The 24,490-nt window shown below is 40.6% G+C and overlaps 3 protein-coding genes across 4 annotated transcripts; 1 reads left to right on the top strand and 2 right to left on the bottom strand.

Annotated features, from left to right (window-relative positions):
• Positions 1 to 1,272: 1,272 nt before the first annotated feature.
• ppp1cab (protein phosphatase 1, catalytic subunit, alpha isozyme b) lies at positions 1,273 to 10,263 on the bottom strand. Of its 2 annotated transcripts, XM_074663357.1 has the most exons (8): positions 10,003 to 10,263; positions 9,811 to 9,900; positions 7,435 to 7,566; positions 6,589 to 6,819; positions 5,806 to 5,910; positions 3,338 to 3,561; positions 2,821 to 2,955; positions 1,273 to 2,146 (listed from the first exon to the last, which is right to left on the bottom strand). In XM_074663357.1, the coding sequence occupies exons 2-8, from the start codon at positions 9,863 to 9,865 to the stop codon at positions 2,054 to 2,056; spliced, it is 975 nt and encodes a 324-aa protein (XP_074519458.1). In that variant the 5' UTR covers positions 9,866 to 9,900; positions 10,003 to 10,263; the 3' UTR covers positions 1,273 to 2,053. The 2 variants fall into 2 exon arrangements, with proteins under 2 accessions (XP_074519458.1, XP_074519459.1); XM_074663358.1 differs by having other exon boundaries at positions 9,811 to 10,263.
• Positions 10,264 to 10,499: 236 nt separating this feature from the next.
• pelo (pelota mRNA surveillance and ribosome rescue factor) lies at positions 10,500 to 18,887 on the top strand. The gene is made up of 13 exons (XM_074662491.1): positions 10,500 to 10,777; positions 11,207 to 11,299; positions 11,961 to 12,111; positions 13,095 to 13,185; positions 14,348 to 14,511; positions 14,696 to 14,756; positions 14,999 to 15,160; positions 15,254 to 15,300; positions 15,384 to 15,457; positions 15,568 to 15,639; positions 15,855 to 15,929; positions 16,014 to 16,045; positions 18,369 to 18,887. Exons 1-13 carry the CDS (start codon positions 10,737 to 10,739, stop codon positions 18,461 to 18,463), a joined length of 1,158 nt encoding a protein of 385 aa, XP_074518592.1. The 5' UTR covers positions 10,500 to 10,736; the 3' UTR covers positions 18,464 to 18,887.
• A 235-nt stretch (positions 18,888 to 19,122) lies between these two features.
• Positions 19,123 to 23,823, bottom strand: LOC141785520 (progestin and adipoQ receptor family member 4-like). Its single transcript, XM_074663869.1, has 3 exons — positions 23,658 to 23,823; positions 22,485 to 22,703; positions 19,123 to 19,730 (listed from the first exon to the last, which is right to left on the bottom strand). The coding sequence occupies exons 1-3, from the start codon at positions 23,821 to 23,823 to the stop codon at positions 19,297 to 19,299; spliced, it is 819 nt and encodes a 272-aa protein (XP_074519970.1). The 3' UTR covers positions 19,123 to 19,296.
• Positions 23,824 to 24,490: the final 667 nt, after the last annotated feature.

The raw sequence follows: 24,490 nt of genomic DNA, 5'->3' as shown, positions 1-24,490 counted from the left end.
TATTACTGAGGAGACTAAAAAGCTGGAAACAGGAGTGCATGGTACGTTTGAGACAAAATGGCTGCAGGGGAGAAGTCAGTTTCAGAGTTGCTCCTCAAGCAGCTGAGAGCGGAGGTCTGCAGCTAGACCTCTCTCAAACCATCTATCTGAAAGGATCAAGCAGAGGTCCCACCCTAGCTTTGATTGGCAGACCAAGTCATTCTGATGAAAAATGACATTATGAAATAAAAAGACCATTGTTGAAAAGAACATTATGAAATAAAAATGGACTTCATAAAAAATGTTTTTAATTTTATAAAAGCTTGGAAAATGAACAAAAAGCCATTATTTTAAAAAGTATGACACTGTTAAAATAATCATGTAATATTTAATTATAATAATTTGAGATTAAAGAATAATAAAACAGATTTCATAACAACATTGCCTTATTTCACAATTTAATGACCATATTACATATTTGTTAGTTATTTATCAAAATGGTATTCATTTCAAAATGTTGTTTTTATTGATTAAATTATTTATCTTTTTGGGTTCCATAAAAGATAAGGTACTGTAACATTTCTTACACCCAAAGCTTCGAGTTAAAGTCAAGGCCTTTGTTTACATTCAGTATGGAGAGCTGAGATGGTGTTACAGTTTTTTAAATACAAGAATTAACTTTTCTTTACGTGAAAATACTTGGGATTTATCATAATACTGTTTTCCTATTTCAGCTGGACTTAGTGAAGGAGGATTTGTTTGAGGTGGACTGCAGTGACACCTTTTGGCAGGAGTCTCACGCACTCTGTGGTGAAGATGTGACTCCTACCAAGGCATGTGCTTGTTCTGGAAATGATCACCGTGCTGGATCAGCCAGCCATCTCCCCAGACCTATATCCCCTACAGCAGGGATCTCAAACTCGTGCCATGGAGGACAAAGAGGCTGTAGGTTTTATTTCCAACCAAAAACTCCACCCGCTGATTTCACTGATTTGTCTCTGCTCTCTGCTTGAAGGTGAGGTAATCAGTGATATCAGCTGGTGGAGTTTTTGGTTGAAATCAAAACCTGCAGCCTCTTGGCCCTCCATGGCATGAGTTTAAGACCCCTGCCTTACAGACTCTATGACTGCTTTTCAAGGAAGATTGTCACGAAAACAGCTTCAGCCAAAGTACTAAAAATAAACTTCTAGCTTACCTTTAAAAATAAAAAAAAATCAAAGTCTTTTACATTATTTCAAATTTGTGAGATTCACTATATCAGAAAAAAATGACCAAGAGACATCAGAGCTCAGATTCTCGCTTTATTGGTCAACTTGATGAAAGACTACAAAACGAATTCACAAAAAATCTCTTTCAAGTAATCAAATCTGTACAAACCTAAACTGCGTGGGGTTTTTACAGCTCTGGCTCATATGAATCTGAAGAGTCATATGGGTGTGAGCGTGTGTGTGTGTGTTTGATAGGCCAGTGCTTGCTCATGTGAGACAGGACATACTCTTTCATGTTCATGGAGATGCCATGTCTCAGACTAAACACTGCAAGCACATCAACACGCAAACAAACAAACACACACACACATACACACACCTGTGTTTGAGATTTTACAGTACAGAGGACAGGGAAAACAAAATACTTCCCTCCTCCACAAGTACACACATCACCTGCTGGCAGGGCTTAGCTGCTAAATCTGACAGTACAGCTTCTCCTCCAGTCTCCCAGCCCCTGCTTTTCAGTCAAAATTACTGTACAGACAGACACTGTGGTTTCAACCTTTCCACGGGTAGAGTGGTAAGAGAGAGGGGAAAGTATAAATCTCTAATACTCTCACACAAAATGTACTCGTGCACACATGATCTTAATGCTCACCTGCAGATGAGACGTGTTTGACATCTGTGCACACACATCCACGCACGCACTCAGACAGTTCATAACATTAAATGTTTAAGAAGTACAGATAAAAAAGGAAAAAAGCCCTGGGTATAGGTTTGATTTCTGGCTGTTTGGTGAAAGAAAGGAGAAGAGAGGTAGAGAGGGCAGGAGGGATGGGTCGGAGGTCGAGGGTACTCTACGGTTGTCATTTCTTAGCTTTCCTTGGGGGAGTGACTGGACGGCCTGAGCCCATGCCCCCACCGCCATAGAACAGCTTCTTGTCTGCAGGTTTGAGAATCTGGGAAACAAAAACGTAAACATAAACACATTTTTAAGTAGCCAATAAACGACTTGTCACCATCACACATTAGCACTGCACTGTGATCAAAAAGTCTGACAGTGTTTTACAGAGCAACAATATACACTGTGGCAGTTATGAGGCAGAGAGGATAACTTTACTGTGGAATCAAAAACTTAATTGTAGAGCCTTCCTCTCAAAAAAACAAAACAAAACAAAACAAAACAAAAAAACAGCACAGTGATGAGATTTCACACCATGTTTGGGATCAGGGAGACATTGTGAGACCTACTGTGGCTCTTGGCTGTAAACAATGTGTAGCTCTTAGTATGAATAAAAGAAAGACTCCATTCAAATTTTTGATTGTGTCCCGTTGGTTTAACGAGAATCTGGATTTTCAGAGTCTTGTTGATGGACTTTTTTAATAAATGCTTCCTTTAGTTCTCAAACCACTCAAAGAGCTTTTCCGTCATTAGTCCCAACATCTTTAACCTGATGACAGAGTCTTCTATGCAAAGAGCCCATCAATAATTTCTAACCCCATCCACACACTGATGCAGTTAAGGGTTAAGTGTTTTTCCCACTTTGGTGTGTAGATAGCAGAACCTTAGACTGAACCCTTAACCTCACAGCTGAGAGATGACGGATTCTTCCAGAAGTCTCTTTGGTCTTACCTGGAATGAGCACATGAGGGTCTCATCTACGCTCATCATGGCTCCGGCATTATCGAACTCGCCGCAGTAGTTAGGGGCAGAGAACAGCGTCACCAGCTGCCTCTTTGCAAAGAACTCGTATCCATCCTCCACCACCTGAAAACCAAAATGAACAAGACAAACTGTTGGAAGTGCAGCCAGATCAAATATTGCATCCTCAATCGTTAACAATGAATCTATCACAAAAAAACAAGATTATAATCAACTCATAGCATCTAACTAAACTCTTTTACAGCTATCACTTGATCTGCCTACATGGTCATCTATGTCCCTGAGCCAAAATCAAAGGGTTCCCTAGGGGTTGGATGTTCCACATGACTTTTATTTAGCTGTTCCCTAAAAGCTGGACAGGCTTAGTGGGCAAAAATGCTTATGTTCAGTTCATGTAAAGATACCCAAACTAAAAAAGCAAAAGGAATGGCTCTGTAAATGCACTTCTAAATGAGCCCTAATCTGTTGACCCAGGTTGTCCACTGACCTGATGGGCCCGACAAATGAGGTCCATGTCGTGTTTGTGCAGGAACTTTGTGACCACGTCAGCACCAAAAGTGAAGGAGACACCACGGTCATTCTCGCCCCAGCCCAGCACATCTTTGTCTGGGTCAGCCCACAGCAGGTCACAGAGGAGGCCCTGGTCAGGCACATCAGTGGGGCGCATGACCCTTCGCACCTGCTCCATTGACTGGAGGTCTGGGGATAGGCCTGCAAAGTCATCCACAGTTAAGTGTTAGCTTTTTTTTTTAATTTGAACAATGTTACCACTGAGGTTTGATTCAACTGGCACCAAAACAATGGCTTGTTTTAACGACTGATTTCTTAGAAGTGGTGCAAAAATGGTCAATGCCAACCTGCTGTTGTAAAAGGAAGAGTGTGAGGGAAAGACATGCTTATTATATAAATACACCAGTTGTCAGAGATAGAAACAGTTTTATCCATTAGTAGGTTTTATTCTTTGTTAAAGCTTATACCTCATTTTGTTTAATGTCTCTAGAGTGAAAGTTAAAATGCAGAGTTACCCCTGTCAATCCTGTCGTCCAGGGTGATGTACATTTTTCCAGACTTAATCTTGAGGAGTGAATTTATCACCATTGTATCTCTCTTGTGCTGTGAACTAGCAGTGCATATTAAACTCAAGTTAATTGTTGATCTTCGTCCTCCTACCAGTACGAAACAGTGTCTGTGTTTACATGCAGTCATTAACCCTTTCATATTTAGAATATTTACAATCATCCCGGTTGGGCATGGTCACGAAAACACCAACAACCCTTTTAAAAATCAGAATTTGCTCATATTCTGATTCGTGCACGTGTTCTGTTTGCAAGAATCTTGGTCTTTTGAGTACAGGAAGTCCTAGCTGTAAAATGGCAAAATGGAAGACAACAGTGGCTACGATTATCTGTAATCAATATTCAGGTTAAGGTCAATATTTCTGGTTTCTGAAACATTCTGAATAACATGTTTACATGATATCCAGATCAGAACAGCGACGCACTGAGAACATCATGACGCAATGCGTGTCAGTACCGCTTCTTTTTTTCTGTGTCCATAGTAACAGCAGCAGCAACAGTAACAGCAGCAGCAGCACGGCAGACTTCCTGTACTGAAAAGACCAAGATTTCTCGTGAACAGAACACGGCCGAAACACAGATTAGTGTTCCTTTGGATAAAGATATCCAGATAGGCGAAAACATGACCAAATGTTCAGGTTAGAAAAGGAGGAACTCAGGGGAGATTTTCGGTTTTTGAAGAGTCATTGGTGTTAACATGGTTATGTACAACCACGTTATTGTAAGTATTTCCATCATGAAAGAGTAAATGACTGCATGTAAACGTAGCCAGCGTCGCTGTTTTGATCAGGATATCGTGTAATCAGGAATAACCTTGTTTTCCCAGGCATGTTAACGGGTTATTCCGAATGTTTCAGAAACTGGAATATTAACTTTAACTCGAATACTGGCTGCAACTAAAGGAAGCCACTGAAGTACAACAATGTTTCTGTTTCAAAATCAACAGAAGTGATTTCCTGCTGCTTTTGCTGGGAAAACTTCACCACCTGAAGCATTCAGATTCCACTGTTTTCTTTTTACAGTTATTTGAATTAGTAAAGATGAGATTAACAAAATAATAAAAGTTAAAGGGTTTTTCTAAAATCTTAAGGGTCTTGACTAATGATCAGATATAGAAAGAGAAATAAAGGAAGATAACCCCTTGCTTCCGGATAATTGATGTTTCTAAATACTTGGAAGTGTCTATTTGCGCCACGCTATCCACTGATTGAGAATAAACCTAACTTAGCATTTTACATCAAATTCTGTAGATGTACTCGTACAAAATATATGACACTGCAAATTGAAGAGTTACAGATGAAAAACTCCAGGAGATACAATGTCCTCTAGTGTTTTCTGTCTTATATAACTTCATGCTAAGAACAGTGAGTCTGTGTTTGCCCTCAGTTATCTGTGCCTGTTTACATATTTGGTGTAGTGGGTTTTTTACAGACATAAGATAACTGTGACTGTCTGTTTGGTGTCACGCAGTCTAGGCCCTTGAGCCCTTTCTATTTTCCCCTTTTTTGCCACGTGTATAAGAAAACTGATTTAAAAGAGCTTGAAAAGTGTTACCCCTTACATTTTCTGTTTGTGTCAATTCTTTTCAATCAAAGTTGCAGCTTTTTTATGAAGGTTTTTTGCACAACGAGATATGCCACTGTTTGTGTGACATTATATTACTTGTTAGCAGCAGAGTGTTTTGGAAATAAGTCATAAAAGTCAGCCATGATTTCTGACCAGGCAAAGACCGTTCTAATGTAGCCCGACAACAAATACCAGGCTCACACAGTCCTGCAGGTCTTTGACCATAATGTTGACAGTACCAACACTGCAGAGATAAGTTTGTGAGTTTGTGTGTGTCCACACAGGAGCTAGATGAACTGTCTAATGGGGATACCTCCATGGCAACAGAAGATCTTCTCATCAACAATGGCAGCAACAGGCAAACAGTTGAAACAGTCTGTGAAGGTCTTCCACAGCTTGATGTTGTACCGCCTCTTACCTGTTGGAACAAACAGCAGATACTTGATCACAATCTCACCTCGGCATCAATGAGCATCTGCCCAGCTGCACTCATTGCATCACATTAGAAATACGTTTTACATAATTCCTTCTCTGTGAACAGCAGAGAACAGCATGTGATTAATCACTGCTGCCTGATCACGCTTCTTCGCTTCGAGCTCACCATGAGTGGTTATCTGTGCTGTTTGTTGTGACTTGTTAAATTTCCCTGCCAGGTTTATAGACGTGTTCCTGCTCTGTGCTGACACAGATGGGTTTGTTGACTCATTTTAAAGTTAAGATTATGGTCTTTCTAACCTGACGACAACCTCAACAAACTGAGGTCATAAAGGGCTGACACTGTAAAGTGAGAGGATCTCTCAGGGGTACAGGTTAATGTTCAATCGATATCTGTCCGTAGATGATAAAACTTTAAACAATTCAGTGAAAACTGAAGACCATGCTAAACATTTTGTATCAAATTTAGTTTACTTTGATATTAAGCAACAATTTGTTAGTTCTAATCAACTTTTCACATTTCATTGTATTTTTTCTGGTATAAAATTTGAAACATGTTGATGAACAAATAACTTTCACGTAGACAGCATTTGCCTAAGTATACATCTCTAACAGGCTGGGATCTGTGGACAGCAGGAGTTATGTTTATTATGCGACTTACACTCATCGTAGAAGCCATATATTCTGTTAATGGAGGCACACTCATGGTTTCCTCTCAGCAGAAAGAAGTTTTCGGGGTATTTGATCTTGTAAGCCAGCAGCAGGCAGATGGTCTCCAGGGACTGCTTGCCCCTGTCTACATAGTCCCCCAGGAACAGGTAGTTGCTCTCTGGCGGGAAGCCCCCATACTCAAACAGCCTCAGCAGGTCATAGTATTGCCCATGAACATCACCTGGTAAAATGAGCAGAGTGACGGTTAGAGATGTCATTACCTTGCAGTGTGTATGTGCACAATGGAAGGAAAGAGAGACAAGGTACAACAACAGTTGACGCCTTGCAATTTAACAACACTGTCAGCCATGTCTACGAATAAACACTATCATTTCTGTGTTGACTTGTTTTGTGACTTGGACTAATAGGTAAATGAGAAAGCCTGAGCTGCAATGTAGATATACTAGTGGTTTCACTACTGGGCAAACATGGCTGGTTCCTAAAGAACGCAGGATGCATCTTGAAAGAAGGGGTCTTCATTAAGTGGCATCAGCAGACTGACAACCCCAACAGAACTGGAGTGCAAAACAGCACTGCTGTGAAGAGCCACTCTTATCTATCACAGGTTTATTATGTATCAAGGTCACAGCTATGAACTGTGCACTATCCTCAAAGTTTTCACAATGTTTCCTTTGAATAAGCCCGACTCCAACAAAAGAAGACCCAAAATCATTTTAGCAAAAAGGTAAAAAGTGTGTAAGAATGGGGTAAAACAGCTCCGCAGCTAATGTTTGCAAATGCTATGTGACCTCACGTGCAAAATCCCTCGACGCCAAAGAACACAACTAAGCCATACCACAAATCTTGAGGGGTGCTTCAAGTTCGAGCAGGATTGGCTGGCTGAGGAAGATCTCTCGGGATTTGAGGCAGAGGCCGCGGATTTCGTTCTCTGTCAGCTGAACATTTTTGCCCGGTCTGGAGCCTTTCACTGTGAGGGGAAAGTAGAGCAAGGGTGAAAAATAGCACAGCTAACGCTGAGGATAAAAATCACAACACCATTTATTCCACATGCTCATTTGTTATGGAGCTGAGATTAAAAAACACTGGATGCAAAAACACTGAACTGAAGACAACGCGGTAAAGGAAGATGTGTATATTGTTTATACTGTATCTGTTATTATTAACAGGGAAAATAAACCTTTCAGGCAGATTCCCATTCCCTGAACAAACAAATCAAGATTTTTTTTTTTTGCACTTTCTATACACTTTCTTACTTTTGTTTTCTTAAATGCTGCTGTGACACCCGAATTTCCCCTTGGGAATAAATAAAGTATTTTCTATTCTATTCTATTTGTGTGTAATATATTTAAGAATAAATGCAATAATAATGGATGATACATTTTAAGATTACCCATCTAAAATTATGCTTTAAATTCATCTGCCAATTAAAGTTTGTCCAAAGTGCACAGGTGTTTCCAAATAGGGATGTCCGGATACAGATTTTTTGACTTGCAATTAGATTTTTTCATGGTATGTTTTGCTGATACCAATCCAATCCCTTTCTCTGATAAGTCCTGTACTCTGTTGGGTGATTCCGTTGTAAATGTGGAATCATATTTGATGTATTAAAGTGAGCCAGGTTGGCACCTCGTTAAGAAACACTCACTTTACAAATGTTGTAAGATACTGTTTTACTATCATTGCTTTCCAAAGTGAAGTACTCTCACACAGCAGACGTGTTTGCAACGTGGTTTGATTTACAGTGGCCGTAAAGCGTAGCAGTGCTGAAAACATGTGAGAACTGGATCGGTCCCGATCACCTAACAAAATCCAACACCACTCAATCCTCCAAAAATTTCCATATCGGGCCCTGATCCTTATCAGTGTATCTGATCGAGACATCCCTATTTCCAAATGAAGAAGTATTCTTCTTCTGCAGCTTTGAATGTGTCTAGCCGCAAACAAAACAGTAGGCATGAGTAATTTTGGGATAATCCTGGGGCTGCCTCATAAGTAGTCAATATTGGAACAATTTTGTTTGTGTCTGGGGGCCTTGATAAAAAAAAAAATTAAGAATTTTGCATGTAAATACTATACATTAATGTTGTGTTTGGTGGCAAAGCTGGGACTGATCGCAGATCCAACATAGTACTGATAGTTCTCCAATACATCAATTGCAAATTCAATGTCTGTGATTTTAAGATAATTCAAATAAATTGGAAAATATTGGTTTAATCTGAGTTTACACCTTTGCTCTTTTAACTTAGTATTTCAAACTGACACATATTTTTTCATCCAGTTGGTCCCAGGAAAATGCCAGACAAAACTTGAATTTACGTCTGATATTTGTTTTACACTTTATGCTGCTCTCTTGATCAGTACTGCCCTGTTAGAGAGAATTTGCATCTCTATGGAAAATTTAAAAAATAAATAAATAACTATAAATTTTCTTCTTTTTTGATTTCTGAACCCCCTCAACAAGTAATTAGGGATTCTGTGTTGTTTTTCACCAGCCTGTGACCCACTTATAGGATATATTTTAAAATAAGTCCACCCCCTTTACTTCGTTTGTGAATAACTATAAATGATATTACTAACCCTTTTTGGAGTTTTCTTCGTCAAACAATAGCTCAATCAGATTTTGGTGTTGAGTATCTATGTATGTTAAATTTTTCCCTGTGAATCATTTTCTTTTATGTTGCTGAGACGCTGCATAGAATCAAAGTTGATCATAGTTGTTTTAACTCACAGAGACATTTATGGTTTGATACCATGTCCTGGCTACCGCAGGGCGTTCCAGTCGAGTAAAACTCATTATTTCAAACTACCAATCACAAAGGAGACGTTTGTGTAAGTCGTTGATGTATGATTATATACAATAAGTCGTTCATACCCGGTCCTCGAATGATAATACGAGGGAAACGACGTAATTTCTCCCAACGCGTTTTTTATGCGGGTGTTTCTCCTTGTTGAGAAAACCCGGGTAAATAAAAAGGTTGAGTTGGTACTTGTTAAAGATATGCGAATGAATAAGATGTAAAATGGATGCTATCCTTCAACGAACGGTACTACTTTCAAGCATTTCAGTTTCAAATCTGATGCTTTACTGTCTATAAAACGCGCAAGAGATGAACTTAACTGCCTACCATAGCACAGGTAGCTATCGTTGTCCAGCGTCTGTGGGCTAAAATGGCTACCCGGTGAATAAATATCGAGCGAAATACTGCCTTACCTTCCAGCAGACGTTGTATAATGGAGTCGATGTTCAACTTATCGGCTTCTGCCATGCTAGTCCTCTATCAAGTTCGGTTCCTCGTAATCACTATGAATAAAAAAATGTAGATATTGTTTACTGGAGCCAAGTTACCGTTAGCTTAACTAGTTTAGCGTTAATCGGCTATCGTTAGCCAGCTAGCTAGCTAACCTTGGGGCAGAAATGGCAACCTCAAAAAAAAGGAGGCTGGGTGCTGACTTTTAAGATGTGATGGCTTTCATGTACCTGAAAATTATCTCACTCAACAATTTCAAATTAAATATCTTAGTTAGGTACAAGTAGTCGTTATTTCTCGTGACAACGGTATTTCTGCCGTAGCAAGTAGCACCATGCCATCGACAAAAAAAGGCTAGATGAGCGTAAGCTCAAAGCGAGGTTGAACGGAAGAGGTCGTCCATTTTCTGCACCCCTATTGGCCTGTTGTTTTATGGGCGGGGTCCAGTGAAGCCAGTGCCCTCCCCCATAGGCACTCTTTGCTGTCCATCAGTATTTACGCATCTCAAACAACTGTGCAAAACGAACCCATTGCTTCTTATATAATGTCGTGGTTGTCTTAAGTGGGATATTTCATCAAAAACCACAGCCTGACCAAACAACCGTCTCTACACGTTTTTTCCTTTTCATTTATATTGTCCTGAATTTGTTGCGCAGCTCAGCGACACCCACGGAAGTGACCGAGATGGGAAGAGTTGACGACGTATTTTGGCATGACGCAATGTCCCAGCGCCTGGCAACCCGCACCGAGTGATTCATTCTGAAGTTTGAGAGATGGCTTAGCTGGTTTGCTAATTCCAAAAGTTAAACATGAATGTGACGTGGATGAACTTGCAACAATCATATGTAGGCTAGTAATTACTCCTTTTGTATTTTACAACGATTCCAGCATGAAGCTGCTCCACAAAGACATTGAAAAAGATAATGCCGGGTGAGTGACTGTTAGCATGTTAGCAAGCTACTCAGCACGCTATTTAGCAGCTGACTCTACTTATGCCAACTATCGTGTTAAACGTCCATCTGAGATTTAATTCTCCCATTTCATAAGAGACACAGCGAGTTTTGGACCATTAATAATCCCCGTCGATTTGTTTTGGGTGGACAGCATACAGTCCATGGAGTACAGCTGTAGGAACATGTTTCTCTCAATATAGATCCTTCACGTACGAGAAACTCAAACCCAGTCGCTCTAATGACTGATTTTCCAGGCGCCCCATTGTGTAAATGATGTTAATTATGTTGATTACGGTGATTTGTTTAGCTGATCTACATATATCCCCTTTACACAACACATGATTTTTCACCAATACCATTGGTAAAGACCCAGATGCTGGCTTGTTTATGTCATGCTCCTCTTCAGTCAGGTGACTCTGATGCCAGAGGAGGCCGAGGATATGTGGCACACCTACAACCTGCTGCAAGTGGGGGACAGCCTTAGAGCCTCCACTATCAGGTAATCACTAACTTGTATCACAAACAGCTGTGGTGCACACATAACTGTCACAAAGTTTTCCAGCACCACAGTGAGAGATTTAAAAACTTTGGTACTCCAAGGATAGGCTGGCTGAAGAAGATCTCTGTATGAGTGCAGACTTTTTCCATTAGCTGAAGGGGCTGTAATCTATTACACTGTTACTTAGTGTACCAACGTGGTGTTAAGTTTCCATCCATCTAAGTTAAAACCCCTTGGTTAGTTTAAATACCAATGCAGAACAATACTTATGGGTAGCAGTTACACAAGTTGAATTTCTTAAAACTTAAAGCTGAAATGAGAAGTTCCAGCACAGAAAGCCTTGTATACACAGTACTCTGCTCCTGCAGGAGTACAAATTCTGTGCTCTGCTTTTGATAAAGAATATTATGGCTACCACCAGATCTTGATCTGACATATTTATGAGATCACTTGCATTTAAGTGATTTACTAATTATCAATAAAAACCACATTCCCCAATGCATGTTAAGTAAAGGTCTGTTCAATGAAAGTAATATGTGATGATTAATGAATATGTGGTGGCTTTTCTTTCTCACTCCTTCTGTTTTTGTATTGGTCTAAAATTCCACAGGGAACTTGAAAAATAAGTCAAAACTTAAGGCTGTGTCTCATGTTTCCTCAGGAAGGTGCAGACCGAGTCCCAGACTGGGAGTGTTGGCAGCTCCCGGGTACGGACAACCCTGACCTTATGTGTGGAGTCGATTGATTTTGACTCACAGGCCTGCCAGCTGAGAGTAAAGGGCACAAACTTAGAGGAGAACCAGTATGTGAAGGTCTGAAATTTAAATACATTTTATTAATGTTATTAAAAAGTATTTTCTTTATATTGACAGAAAAAAATTATAATGTAAGTTTGGGTTTGTTTAACGATCCGTAGGCATGCACACTCCTTTTTTTTCAGTCGATGTTCCTCCTACCATTTACTACCCCCTCCTCCCTTGGAAGTCAAATTTTTAATTTTATTTTCTACACAGCGCCAGAAGCAGAAGTGATTTAAGGTTCCCCTCTCACAGATCAGGTCTATACCTTGTCCATTTATTTACCAGACCAAACAGCCTTATGTTATCCATCTTATTTACAAGTTAGGATTAGGGATGGGTACCTTTCACATTTGAAACAATACGGTACCAATGTCCGGTACCTGGCAATCAGTACCGGTACTCATTGGTACCAATTTTTGGTACTTTTTTGTGTTAATGTAAAAAATATCAATTTGTTTAACAATAAAATGTAAAAAAAAAAAAAAAAAAACAATTTTACAGATTTATTCTTCAATATATAAACTTGCAATGCTGTGTTTATGTTCAGCATGGAAAATCACCTAGTCTTCCACTCCCTCACAGTCATAACGATGCATTTAGGTACCTAAACATGGTACCTTTTGATTTTACGGGAATCGGTACCCGGTACTTTTGACAGAATTCGGTCGGTACCTAAAAAAGTACCTAATTCGGTACCCATCCCTAGTTAGGATGTCATTACTGTCTCTGCATGCTCCGGCTTTCACAGCTCTCCTCTGCGCTCTGTATCACACATGACTAAGTTCTGCCTTAATGCATACACAGATGAGTGCACTCTGCATAGTGGACAGAGTCAGAAACAGTGTCACAACCATCATAAGAAATGCAGATACAAATCTCTGTCTTTCTATAAGCCCCCAAATAGAGAAACCTAGAGGAAACAGTGAATAAGGAACTGGTTATCAGTTTAAACTTCTGTGTGATGGACAAAGTTGTTGTGATGATGTTCTCTACAGATGGGGGCTTACCACACCATTGAGCTGGAGCTCAACAGAAAGTTCACTCTGGCTAAAAAGAACTGGGACAGTGTCGTGCTGGACAGGATTGGTAAACTATTTAATTTTTCAAATTATTATTATTATATTTACACGGGATTTGTGTTTTTGAAAACCACTCCGGGTTGCTTTCAACATGCAGCTTGGTTTTAACAATGTCTTAACCACTGTGATCTCAGGAAATAAAAGCACTCTGCTGAAAAGACAAAACAAAGATATATGACTTGAGGTCTTGTGAAGGGAGTCAAATCTCTCAGAACCACTCTTAGTGAATGAAGATCCAGGAATCTGTTCGAAGCTATTCCTTTGTTTTAGTTTTGATATCACTTTTCAGTGTCTTTCTTCTATAACCAGAGCTGAGATGTTGGTCTGTTATTTCTCTAGTTGAAATTGAATTTACTGCCTGAAAGGTGTTGCTTTACCTGCTGCTCAGTACGACTTGGTCCAAACACCAACAATCATGAGTCAGACGTATTATTTTAAGAGCTTATTAGCACCATGTTGCCTGTCTGTCTGTCAGGATGACATTTCAGTTGGCTGTCTTGTACATAGACAAGCACATCTCTTTGATGTTCATTTATCATCAGTGCCAGCAAAGAGAAAGAGTTGTCATGGGAACAGAATAGGGAGAATGACTGACAGATGGGTTCATATTTTCAAGGAGTGGAGGTCTGTTGAGTCATTGCTGCCTCCGTATGAAGTGGTTTTGTAAATCTGCAACAAAAAACAGCCACAGGCCCTGAATACTGATGTCTTTACAATGAAAATATAGATATCAATGAGTGAGGTTGATAAAACTTACTTTGATGCTTTGATATAATACAAGCCTTTAAATAAATGTTTAATTTATATGTTAGTTAGTATTTCAAAAGTACCCAAGCTTATGAAACAAACGGAAATATTTTTTGAAAGACACTTTTACTGGCCTTTTTTTGAGAAGAAAAGACAGTGGATACAGCAGGAACCAGGGTGAGAGGCCCTAACTTGGATTTTAGCTTGAAGACTAGCCTCACAGGTCATATCAGCCTCTAAAGGGCTGTGTCAATAATTAAACAAAACTATTATACCCATGAGTTTAATTTTGTCTTGGTATAAAGAGAAGCATACATTTGAATTTTAGGAATATCATCTGAAGTTTAGGATGCAGATATGAAAACACCAGAAAACTGTACAAAGAAAGCATGTGATTACTCTGATTCATTGTTGCCTTTCAGAGCAGGCGTGTGATGCGACCCAGAAGGCAGACGTAGCAGCCGTAGTGATGCAGGAAGGTCTTGCCAATGTGGTGCTGGTGACCCCCGCCATGACTCTGCTCCGTGCAAAAGTGGAGTTGACCATTCCCCGCAAGAGGCGGGGAAGCTGCACTCAGCACGACAAGGTAAAAAAATCCTTGTCTTCCTAAGTCAGAGTCGTAAACTTGGAGGGTGGATTCATTGAATTAAGAATTACATGAGAGGAAAAAGAACTCTTCTTTCTCGTTTCATGAGGCAATAACTTGAAGGCAGAGTCCCTCAGTGTCAGTGTTTTAGTGACAAAGTCTCACCTCTTTCCTCCCTTCGAAGGCGCTGGAGCGGTTCTATGAGGCGGTCATGCAGGCTATTCTTCGCCACGTCAATTTTGACGGTAGTGCAGCTGTTTAAACATGGCCACACTCACACTAACACCTGCATTCACATTCTGTTTGTTCCTGTATTCTGTCTGATGCTTCTCCATGTTATAGTTTGGTTCCATTATTGTAGGTTGCATTATATGGACATGCTACTAGCTCTTCCCCTTTTTTGAGGTGCTTCAACAGATTTCTGTGACATAAAATTTCATTTACTTGAGGAATTATATTTTAAGACAGTCTTTTCTCTCTTGTCCAGTGGTAAAATGCATCCTGGTAGCCAGTCCAGGGTTTGTGCGAGACCAGTTTATGACGTACCTCTTCAAAGAGGCTGTGCGGCAGGATAACAAGGTCCTGCTGGAGAATCGTCCTAAATTCATGCTGGTCCACTCCTCATCAGGTCATAAGTACTCTCTCAAAGGTAAAAGCTGGAGCAGATTGTCAGGATAAACTCATGTTTCTATTTAAAATTAAACAACAAACAGAGAATTTATTGAAACATTTTCTCTAACAGAAATCCTCTCGGACCCCACTGTGACGAGCAGGCTTTCTGATACCAAGGTGACGATGCGTCCTGTGGAGTGCGAGCTGATCACCCTGTAAATAAAAGCTGAAAACAGGAACTAACTCTTGTCTCTGTTCAGGCAGCAGGAGAGGTGAAAGCCTTAGAAGATTTCTATAAGATGCTGCAGCATGAGCCTGACAGAGCCTTCTATGGGTAAGTGGAGGACACAGGGACACATCAAACACATCATAACATAGTCTGACTGCACTGATAATGCTAACCATGCTAACCAATGCAACCTTTACATCCTGATATCCTTACAGATTGGCGCATGTGGAGAAAGCCGCTGACGCCCTCGCCATTGACACCTTGTTGATAAGTGATAATCTCTTCAGGTACAAGCGGTTTTCTCCTTTTCTGTTTTCATTATTGATTTCCACTGCACACTGTTGTTTTACTGCTAGGATTGTAGCTTAACGCTGAAATTCACATTTGGAGAATCGTATTAAAAACAGACATTTGGCTTTTGATTAGACCTCTGAATCATTTCCTGCAACTCACATAGGAACTGTGCATGTGTGTATTTATGCTATCTGTGTTTTTTTTTCAGACATCAGGATGTTCCCACGAGGAGCCGCTACGTCCGGCTGGTAGACAGTGTGAGAGACAACGGTGGCAACGTCAGGTATTCAGTGTTTGATGATCTTTTCATTGCAGGAATAACCAACATATTAAGCAAACAGCTGACAGGTTTTCTCCTTTTTTGCAGAATATTCTCAAGCCTTCATGTCTCTGGTGAACGTAAGTTATGGCAAATCCTTCAAGTCTATTTTCACAGATACTTCTTCCCTAACGGTTCATTCTTACGCCAAATAGCGACAATGAATATGTTGACAACTGTACACTCACTTCTCCACCAGACTATTTATTTTCACTCTCAGGAGCGTGTCGTTTTCTTCTATGGTTATTTTGTTTGTTTATTTCTTCCAATAGAAGTTCTTCAGTGGAGAAATAAGCACTGCTTGGCATGTGCAGTATCCTAACTAGGAATTAGGGATGGGCAATGATTTTGGAATACTCAAATAGTCATTAACAATAAAATGTGAATAGTTCATATTTCAATAGCTTTGATCAGCAGGTTACAGTTTTATGCTGGAAGCTGACGCTGTTATGTGTCGATTTCACATAAAAGCAGCTGGAGCTGGACTGGGAGTTGTGCATGGAAACTGCCCAAAACACCCAGTGACTTTTAATATTAAACAAACCATATCCAATCAAGATAGTATTTTACCTGACCACGGCGACAAACTGTCATAATAAACAGAGCCAGACCAGGAGTGAACAGGCTGGAGGATTTACAGCCAAAACAAGAACGGATTGGGAAGTGTGTGAAATCCTTCGAAAAAATAAACGAAAATGAGGTGCAGTGAAAACCCCCTAGCATATCACAAGTCGTCAACAACTATGCACAACCATGTGACAGCGAGGCATGCAGCAGAAAGTGCGGCACTGTCACAGATGAACTGCCAATGAAAAGCTTTGTCACCCAAAAGCTAATGTATAACTTTCGTAGGTCTTGGATGTTCATTCAGCTAACAGTCATTGATCACATGCTGCATGCATGTGATCAATGAATGTTAGCTAGTTAGGTGGGGTTTCGCCCTCCCTTATTAATCAATAAGTTTCATTTTTATCAGAGGTGTCCCAGTCTGATATTGATATCAGACATTGGTCCGATATCAGCAAAAAAACAAGTATCAGTATCGTATCGGAATGCATCTAAAATCTCAGATATAAGCAGTTTCTGTTACCCATTGGTTAATAATAAATGGGTCAGTTTTTCCTCATACCTACTGTTGCTGACTACTGTTCTTTGTTTGAATAATATCACTTTATCAAGCCTTTTCTAACATGACAGACTTACTACAAAATAAGTAATAAAAGTATGCAGGTTCAATGCTGATATCGTATCGGATTAATATCGGTATCGGCCAATACTCAATGCTGCAGTATCGGTATCTATCGGAAGTGAAAATGTAATATGGGGACATCCCTAATTTTTATTACATTGACCTTCATAACAGGGATGATGTGTCGGGGAGTGTGTTTTATAAGTGTTTAGGGAGAAATGTGAATTTATTTAAGTTAACTTTGAGTTTAATGTGTTTTTATCTTCCAGGGTTACAACCTAGTTGTCTTTTACCAGCCTGCGTTTATGGGCATATGAGATAAATAAACGTAGAAAAGAAAAGAGTTGTCCTCCGCCATTCCTGTTTTGAGCCCCTCCCAGAGGGAGTTTGTTGAATTATACAACGTATTGTTCAAAAATCTGGATAACTAAACTTGTTTCTTTGGGTGACAAACCTTTCCCTTCTTTACTCTGTGGACGGCGCCTCACTTTCTGCTGCGTGCCTCGCTGTCACATGTCTGTGCATGGCTGTTGACGTCTTGTGATATGCTACACTGACCCTGCAGAGTTTGGACTGTACCTCATTTGCATTCATTTTCTTGAAGGTGCTCCCGCAGTTCCCAATCCATTATTGAGCTTCTCCTTGTTCTTGTTTTGGCTGTAAAACCTCAAACCTGTTGACTCCTGCTCTGGCTCCGCTCATTGTGTCGGTTTGTTTGGACACTGTTTTATTTTGAAAGTCACTGGCTGTTTTTCAGTAGTTTCCATGCCACTCAATCTGCTTTTTGTGAATTTGACATGTAACAGCTCCGGCTTCCAGCAAAAACTACGACCTGCCACAGACAGGACAAAGTCATTGTCATATAAACTATTTTTTTTTTTTGTTAAAAACTTTTTGCGTATTTGAAGATCATTACTGTCTTTAACCCAGCTCATGAAACTGACCCTGGTTAAAACTTTAGTGAGCTATGTTTCAGCAGTGTTTAATCAGGTCAAAGCTGTAAATGTCTGATGTTTGTTGCTGCAGAGAGAGTTTATTGGTGTCACTAACCTGTAAATCTGTTGAATTGACACCAATTAAGTGTGAACTCTTGCTGAACATTGACTCTGACCCTGAGCGTCTCTTTCAGATATCATAAAACAGTCAGAAACAGCTGTTTGACCATGTTTGTTGCTGTCTTCCCTCCTCCTCCTCCTCCTCCTCTTCCTCCTCAGAACTGACTCAGCTGAGTGGAGTGGCTGCCATCTTGCGCTTTCCGATCGCCAGCCTCTCAGAGCCGGAGGATGGCAGCAGCTCAGACGAAGACTAATCCATGGTGTCCAAATGTAGCAGCGGGAGCTCGTGTTGGGAGAAAGTTAAAGGGAGGTCGTCGAGTGATAACACAGGAATGCATGGACTCAGCGTGTTGTAAAACAATAAAGCTGCTGCTGTTATGGTTTACATTTTCCATCTCTGCAGAAACACACTCACCTAATGTATGTCCGCTCTACACTTTGACTTCCCTGAAGTGACCATGGTTTGAAAGAGTGTAAAGCACTTCTCAGAGCTTTGATGCTTTTCATGTGTGGGGAGGTTCATCAGAATACACAGTAACAGGAATGTAACATTTGTTGCCAAATCCAAATAAAAACAGTTCAAGTTTGAGTCTTATGAAGCAATAAAATGAAAAAAAAAAAAAGTTTTTTTTTTCTCATATGTATTATATTTCTCTTTCAATTAAACTGTAGCATTTACCCACTCTGATAGCTCCTTTTTTCATGCATCAGGCATCAACAAAGACATTTCACACGGCTTTAAAAATATATATTTTATTAGTTATTTGTACATTTTAAAAAGCTATTTTCGTAATGAGTATTATAACCCAATACTACTGCATTTCAACAAACTGGAAATCAAGTATGCTCAGGACTTTTCATTTGAAATGCTGACACTGATTAACCACAACTGCAGAGCTGTAAGTTCCTCCTGTTCTGCTCTGGACAAATGTCAAATTGCAAACTTCCCTTTTCAGCAGCTTTTCTAAAGTGCATTTTGAAGTCACCTAACCTTTAACACCAGGCTCCCCCTGCCGTACTGAAACCTAGATCCTTTATCTATCCATGACCTGGGTGCATCAGGTGTGTATGCTTGATGCACTTGGCCTCACTCAGCTGGACACTGGTAGGTCTTAATCCAGGCTAAATCCTCCAGTGTGCCCCAGTGCAGGTAGATGATGGAGCAAATGACCATGATGTGCATGATCTGGTGGCTGTTCCCCCAGTTGTCAAAGAAGCCAGGCACGAAGCGCTCTGGGATCTGGATGATGTTAACCAATCCACCCACTACAGCTAGGGTGTCCATGATGACGAAGAGTCGCAGGGAGTTGGGGCTGCCCACCCCGCTGCCAAAAACCCGGAACAGGAAGAGGCTGAAGCGGAACAGGGCCTGCCAGACGAACGCTCTTAGGCGCAGAACGTTGGTGCGGGCTGTGGTGGCACAGTAGATACCGTATGAAGACAGGAGGATGTAGGCCAGCAGGGCAGCCTGTCTCAGGGTCTGGTAGCAGAGGAGGGTGATGTAGATGATGGGAAGAGCTCCTGGTGACAAGAGGGGATTCATATCACTGAAAATGACTGCATCAATTAAAAACAAGTCCAGGGAAATTGACCTGGTTGTTGCCTTAGTTTGCTTCAGATAAGGTTTAAAACTGTTTAAATAAAGACCTGAGGCTTCACTTGGTGTGGGGCTCTCCCAGAATGGGACTCCCTCTTCATGCTCAGACACAGATACTGCCTGCCCCATGGGGACCAGACTTTATCTGGGTGAGTTACATATGTGAACAGAAACTCCTAGCATCTGTGTTTTCATCTCTAGATATTTAAAGCAGTATGGGATTTAACTTGGGGGACATTTAGGGAGGCTCAGCATGGAATAACAAGGGGCACTGTTGAAAGTTTCCATCAGTAAAAAAAGAAAAATGTTTCTTTTCTTCACTTGAACAACACTATTGTGTTGTCATGCTAGTAGCTGAACGTTATTGGTATCGAAACTTAAAAAAAAAAAAAAAATCACTGCTTCCAAAAAATAAGAAGAAAAAAGAAAGAAAGAAAAAAAAACATTGTGTATAATCTCTATATTACGTTTGTTGGGTTGTGCTACAGGCTTATCCACCAACCTGCTGTATGCACACTCAAAAGAAATAAACCAATGAATAAATCCAAGGAAACAGATAAAGGTGGTGTGAACCAGCTGTTGTTGTCAGGGTCTGCATCTTGCGGGCTTATCCTTCAGTTACTTTGACAGTCTTCTGAGTGGAAACCACAAAATTCTTGCGCTTTGAATCATTTTTCTCTGTTTTGAAATCAATATCCAAGTCATCTTTTTCTTCATCGTTGTAGGTGCAGGTGTGTAGAGCAAAAGGCTACAGGCTCAGCAACAAAAACAAGGCCAAGAGGGACTTTTCACACAACTGTTTTAATACAAAAACTAACCTTAGACCAGAGAGGTACTGTACTCACTCTTCATACATGAGGAGGAAAACATAGAAGTAATGTGAGCTAGCTGCCCACGGGCTAAAGAAATCGAGTTAGCTAGCAAAAAATGGCTGAAAGCCTACAGTTGGCTTTGACAACCCTGACCTGCACAAAATACAGTGTGTTTAGTGGCCGTTTACATGACGACGTTCATGGTCGAAACACAAAAGTATTGTTGTGTTTCAGCCTCTGGTTTACACAGAAACATTGTTTTAGCCGACCTAATACAGAAACCTTTGGGGCCAATCCACTGATAAGTGCAGCTTGAGGCATGCCAAACCCATGTTTTTTAGCGTTTTTCTGACGTAAAACCTGTCAGCCTGTCAGAATGACCCCCTGTCATTCAGCTGTGACATTTGAGAACTGAAAACTCTGTTAATCAGTGTCTACGCAAAATCATGAAACCAGAGTTTTCCAAAATCTTCATTTTTGCCAGAGTTTTCAGAAAACATCATTTTTAGTGACGTAGAGCTGCAGTTTCATGTGAACGACAGGACTAAATGTGTATAGATATATGCGGATTCCCAAACACCCAGCTATGTGTGGACATGGCCTTGAAAACGGTCTCCATTGTGTATACCACAATGTATACGGATCATTAACTCACCCACAGTATGACTCAAAGCACATACGAGTCACTCGCCAGCTCAAACGTACGTAGCATGGCTCGACTCTTAGCACATACGGGTCGCACTTACTCACTTTATTCGAACATTGGAGAGTATTAATTGTCCTTTTCAGTCATTTTGCTGGTATGAATCTCTCTGAAATATAGATTTCTATACACTTTCTGGGTAACTGACTCGAGTGACTCAAATGACTCAAAAACCCGATTCACTTTGGTGAGTGACTCATTTAAACTCGATTCAGTAAAAAGAATCGAGTTTGCCATCACTACTGTCTTTCAACAAAATAAGCATCTGTTGCTCCACTTCTGCTCTTAGCATTCACTACTCCCTACTTCAGAGGAGATGTACCAAAAACTGCTTCTGAACAAGACAGTTAAAGTGCCACCTACAGGTCCGGCATGCTTACTACAACGTTTTCAGTTCCTCAGTGTTTCTGTGTGAACACAGCTTTTTTTTACAGCTTTTTTTTTGCATTTTGGGCTGAAACATTATCATGCAAACGGCCGCCTTACTGTAAATGATTTTTTTCCTGACACTTCTAGTTTTTTATATTTATATATTTTTTTAAATAAAGCAACAACCAGTTAATTAGTAGCTTACAAAGCTTCACTACCCCAGAACAGAGCTAGGTTAAGCCAGGCTAGCTATTTCTTGTCTTTATGCTGAGCTGTGTCCTCTTGCTCAGTTCATATTAAAGGGACAGTCGTCTTTTTTTTTTTTTTTTTAACTCTTTCCTCTACCCCAGGCCAAGACAGATCATTACACTAAATCCACAAAATACTTAACATTCAATGAAGACATCTAAGAAGCAGCAAAGTCTTTGTTGTTATGATCAAAAACATTCTTAGGAAAGTTTTTGATATGCATCAATTCTTGGTTCCAACAGTTTTAATGTAAATGAGAGGTGAGAAAAGTGCTGGGATATAATCTTCACTAAAGGATAGATCATTAGCCTTTTATTCCTGTGCAAGTGAGAGTTAGCTCAGTTAGCCCTGTCCTCAAATAGCCACTGAGACTTCTCCAGCCCTGATCAAGACTTCAAGCCTGCCTCAAAGACCCTGTCCAATAAACTGAGTCCATAAACTCAAAGCCAAGATATTTGCTTACTTTGAAAACACTTGCGTTGAAAATGAAGGGAGTTATTCAGCATTAGAGACAGAACACAGAAAAGCTAGCATCACCAACCTACCAAGTGTGTTCACCAAGCAGACCCCGAACATGTCCAACGAGAGCAGAGTGTCATACACATGCTCTCCTCCCACATGGTTCATGAACACATGGTAGACCACGGAGCCTATGGTGGGGGACAGGCAGGCCAGGTAGTGGACTACACAGATCCAGGTGCTGTCCACCTCCTCCCAGGGGATACTGAAAGGCAGCAGCACCAAGAAAAGGAAAAAGGGGATGCCTGGGGCGACCAGGGAGAAAGAAATGTGTAATCAGGAGAGGAAGGGGTGGAAAGACAGAAGAGAAATGAGGCATGGAGGAAAATCATTTTCACAGGGGCTGAATGAAGTAACGTTTGTAGGCCTTATTCTTCTGTAGCAGCTGTGACTTCTTATTTATCATAAAAAGAGCCTTAAACTGAGCAGAATATACTGAGGAATGAAGTGATATGACAGTGATTCTTCACTTTCTTTGTCAGGAAGCATAAGAAATTTAAAGCAGTTGGCTCCAACTTCCTTGCCAGCGATCTGCAGATAATACTCTCCACTTCCTCTTAGGAAGTGTTAGTCTTAATGAACTTAAGGGATATCCAAGGAGAAAACAGAGTGAGGAGGATAGCTTTGAAAGTTAAGGCTGTGCAGCTTTGAGCTTCTCATGCACCGGCTAAAACTCCATCTTTGCATGAACTTCAAACTTAAACTAAGTCTTTACCTCTTCATCCAGGTCATATGAACAAAATACATTTGTTCTTTGGTTTATTGTTTGCAATGTGTGCACTCAGGTATCTCAAGGAAGCTTTTTCTGTTATGATCTGTTGAGGCACTTAGAGCTGGAAAGGGTCACACACCCTTCAAAGACCTAATTACCTGAAGGTTATTTCCAGGACAGGGATTCCCAGGGCAGATTACTGCTAATACCCCATATCCTCATTACACACTCCTGTCAAGTATGCTTGTTACGGGCCGTAAGTGAGAGTAGCTGATGTGTGTTTTGACCTATTTTGTTTGTTCTTCCCCTGAATGGCTGAATAGATACAGAGAGGAAAATGCATCCTTTGCACCATGAATCAAACTGATTTAACAGGATAATTTAGATGTATTGAGGAATTTTTACATTACACAGTCCTCAACTTAAACCAATATGCTCTAAACTTACTTATAAAGAATGAAAATAAAGAGCCAATGTGAAGACTTACCGTGTGTGTAGATGTTCCCCAGCTCATTGTGCATGTAGAAGAGGCTCCTGATGCACTCATGAGCCGTGGAGACAGGCCGGTAACCTGTCAGGACGTATTTGTTGAACTGAAGATGCGTTGGGGTCTTTGCAAACTCCAGCAGCCGCGGCCCTTTGTAAAGCCCCATCACTTCCACCTGACGAACGCCCTCACATTTAGTTCAAGTTCCTCAAGACTCACATCCTAAACAAGGCCACGCTCAGGGGACACCTGGGCACGGCTGTGACGACCAAGAGCTGGAAGTTCTGCTACCTGAAATCCATCACTGGACAGGTGTTATTCCAAGCAGGCAACCTGTTGAGCTGGCAAAGTGGTATGCTTTCTGTGGGACCAATCAGTAAAGGGTTCTTATCCTTAAGCCGGGGTTAATCCCTACAAAAAGGCATGTGCTCTGGGACAACTGCTCCTTGTGGTGGCTTGTAACTGATGCACACTTTCAGCTTATTGTCATTTATTTGTTTTGCAGACTGATAATACGTTTCTGTCTCCTGATGGATAAACTTTGAGCAGGGGCGTATTTAGTGGTTTGGGGGCCCAAGGCAAACCCAGTCAATGGGGCCCTCTATGTCCTTGTAACTCATCTTCCTCAGAGCTAGACTGGCCTTCCCTGGGTCCACTGTCTCTTTCCCAGAATCAAGGCATGAGACAGTGCTAATCTTGTACATGGTAACTTAACGCAACTAAATGCATTTCCTCAAGTTCTGTACTTTAGTTTGACTTTGGAAAAAGTGAATCCATAATTTAGTCCACTTTGTCCTGGATTTGAAATCTTTTATGGTCAATTGACAGCTTAT

The sequence above is a fragment of the Halichoeres trimaculatus genome, unplaced genomic scaffold (genome assembly GCF_033239565.1).
Source record: "Halichoeres trimaculatus isolate MK-OKI-2021-1 unplaced genomic scaffold, fHalTri1.1 fHalTri1_scaffold_23, whole genome shotgun sequence".
In the NCBI taxonomy this organism is placed as follows: domain Eukaryota; kingdom Metazoa; phylum Chordata; class Actinopteri; order Labriformes; family Labridae; genus Halichoeres; species Halichoeres trimaculatus.
The sequence above is the reverse complement of the archived record's forward strand: the minus strand, read 5'-3'. Positions and strand labels throughout refer to the sequence as shown.

Coding starts and splice junctions, on each gene's coding strand:
- LOC141785520 (XM_074663869.1), bottom strand. CDS start 23,823: ATGGGGCTTTACAAAGGGCCGCGGCTGCTGGAGTTTGCAAAGACCCCA. Junction 22,704..23,657: donor GGGGAACATCTACACACACG/GTAAGTCTTCAC, acceptor TGGTCGCCCCAG/GCATCCCCTTTTTCCTTTTC. Junction 19,731..22,484: donor CTGCTTGGTGAACACACTTG/GTAGGTTGGTGA, acceptor TCTTGTCACCAG/GAGCTCTTCCCATCATCTAC.
- ppp1cab (XM_074663358.1), bottom strand. CDS start 9,865: ATGGCAGAAGCCGATAAGTTGAACATCGACTCCATTATACAACGTCTG. Junction 6,820..7,434: donor AGCACCCCTCAAGATTTGTG/GTATGGCTTAGT, acceptor TCATTTTACCAG/GTGATGTTCATGGGCAATAC. Junction 2,956..3,337: donor TCATTTGTCGGGCCCATCAG/GTCAGTGGACAA, acceptor TTTGGTTTTCAG/GTGGTGGAGGATGGATACGA.
- pelo (XM_074662491.1), top strand. CDS start 10,737: ATGAAGCTGCTCCACAAAGACATTGAAAAAGATAATGCCGG. Junction 13,186..14,347: donor TGTCGTGCTGGACAGGATTG/GTAAACTATTTA, acceptor GTTGCCTTTCAG/AGCAGGCGTGTGATGCGACC. Junction 15,301..15,383: donor GCAGGCTTTCTGATACCAAG/GTGACGATGCGT, acceptor GTCTCTGTTCAG/GCAGCAGGAGAGGTGAAAGC.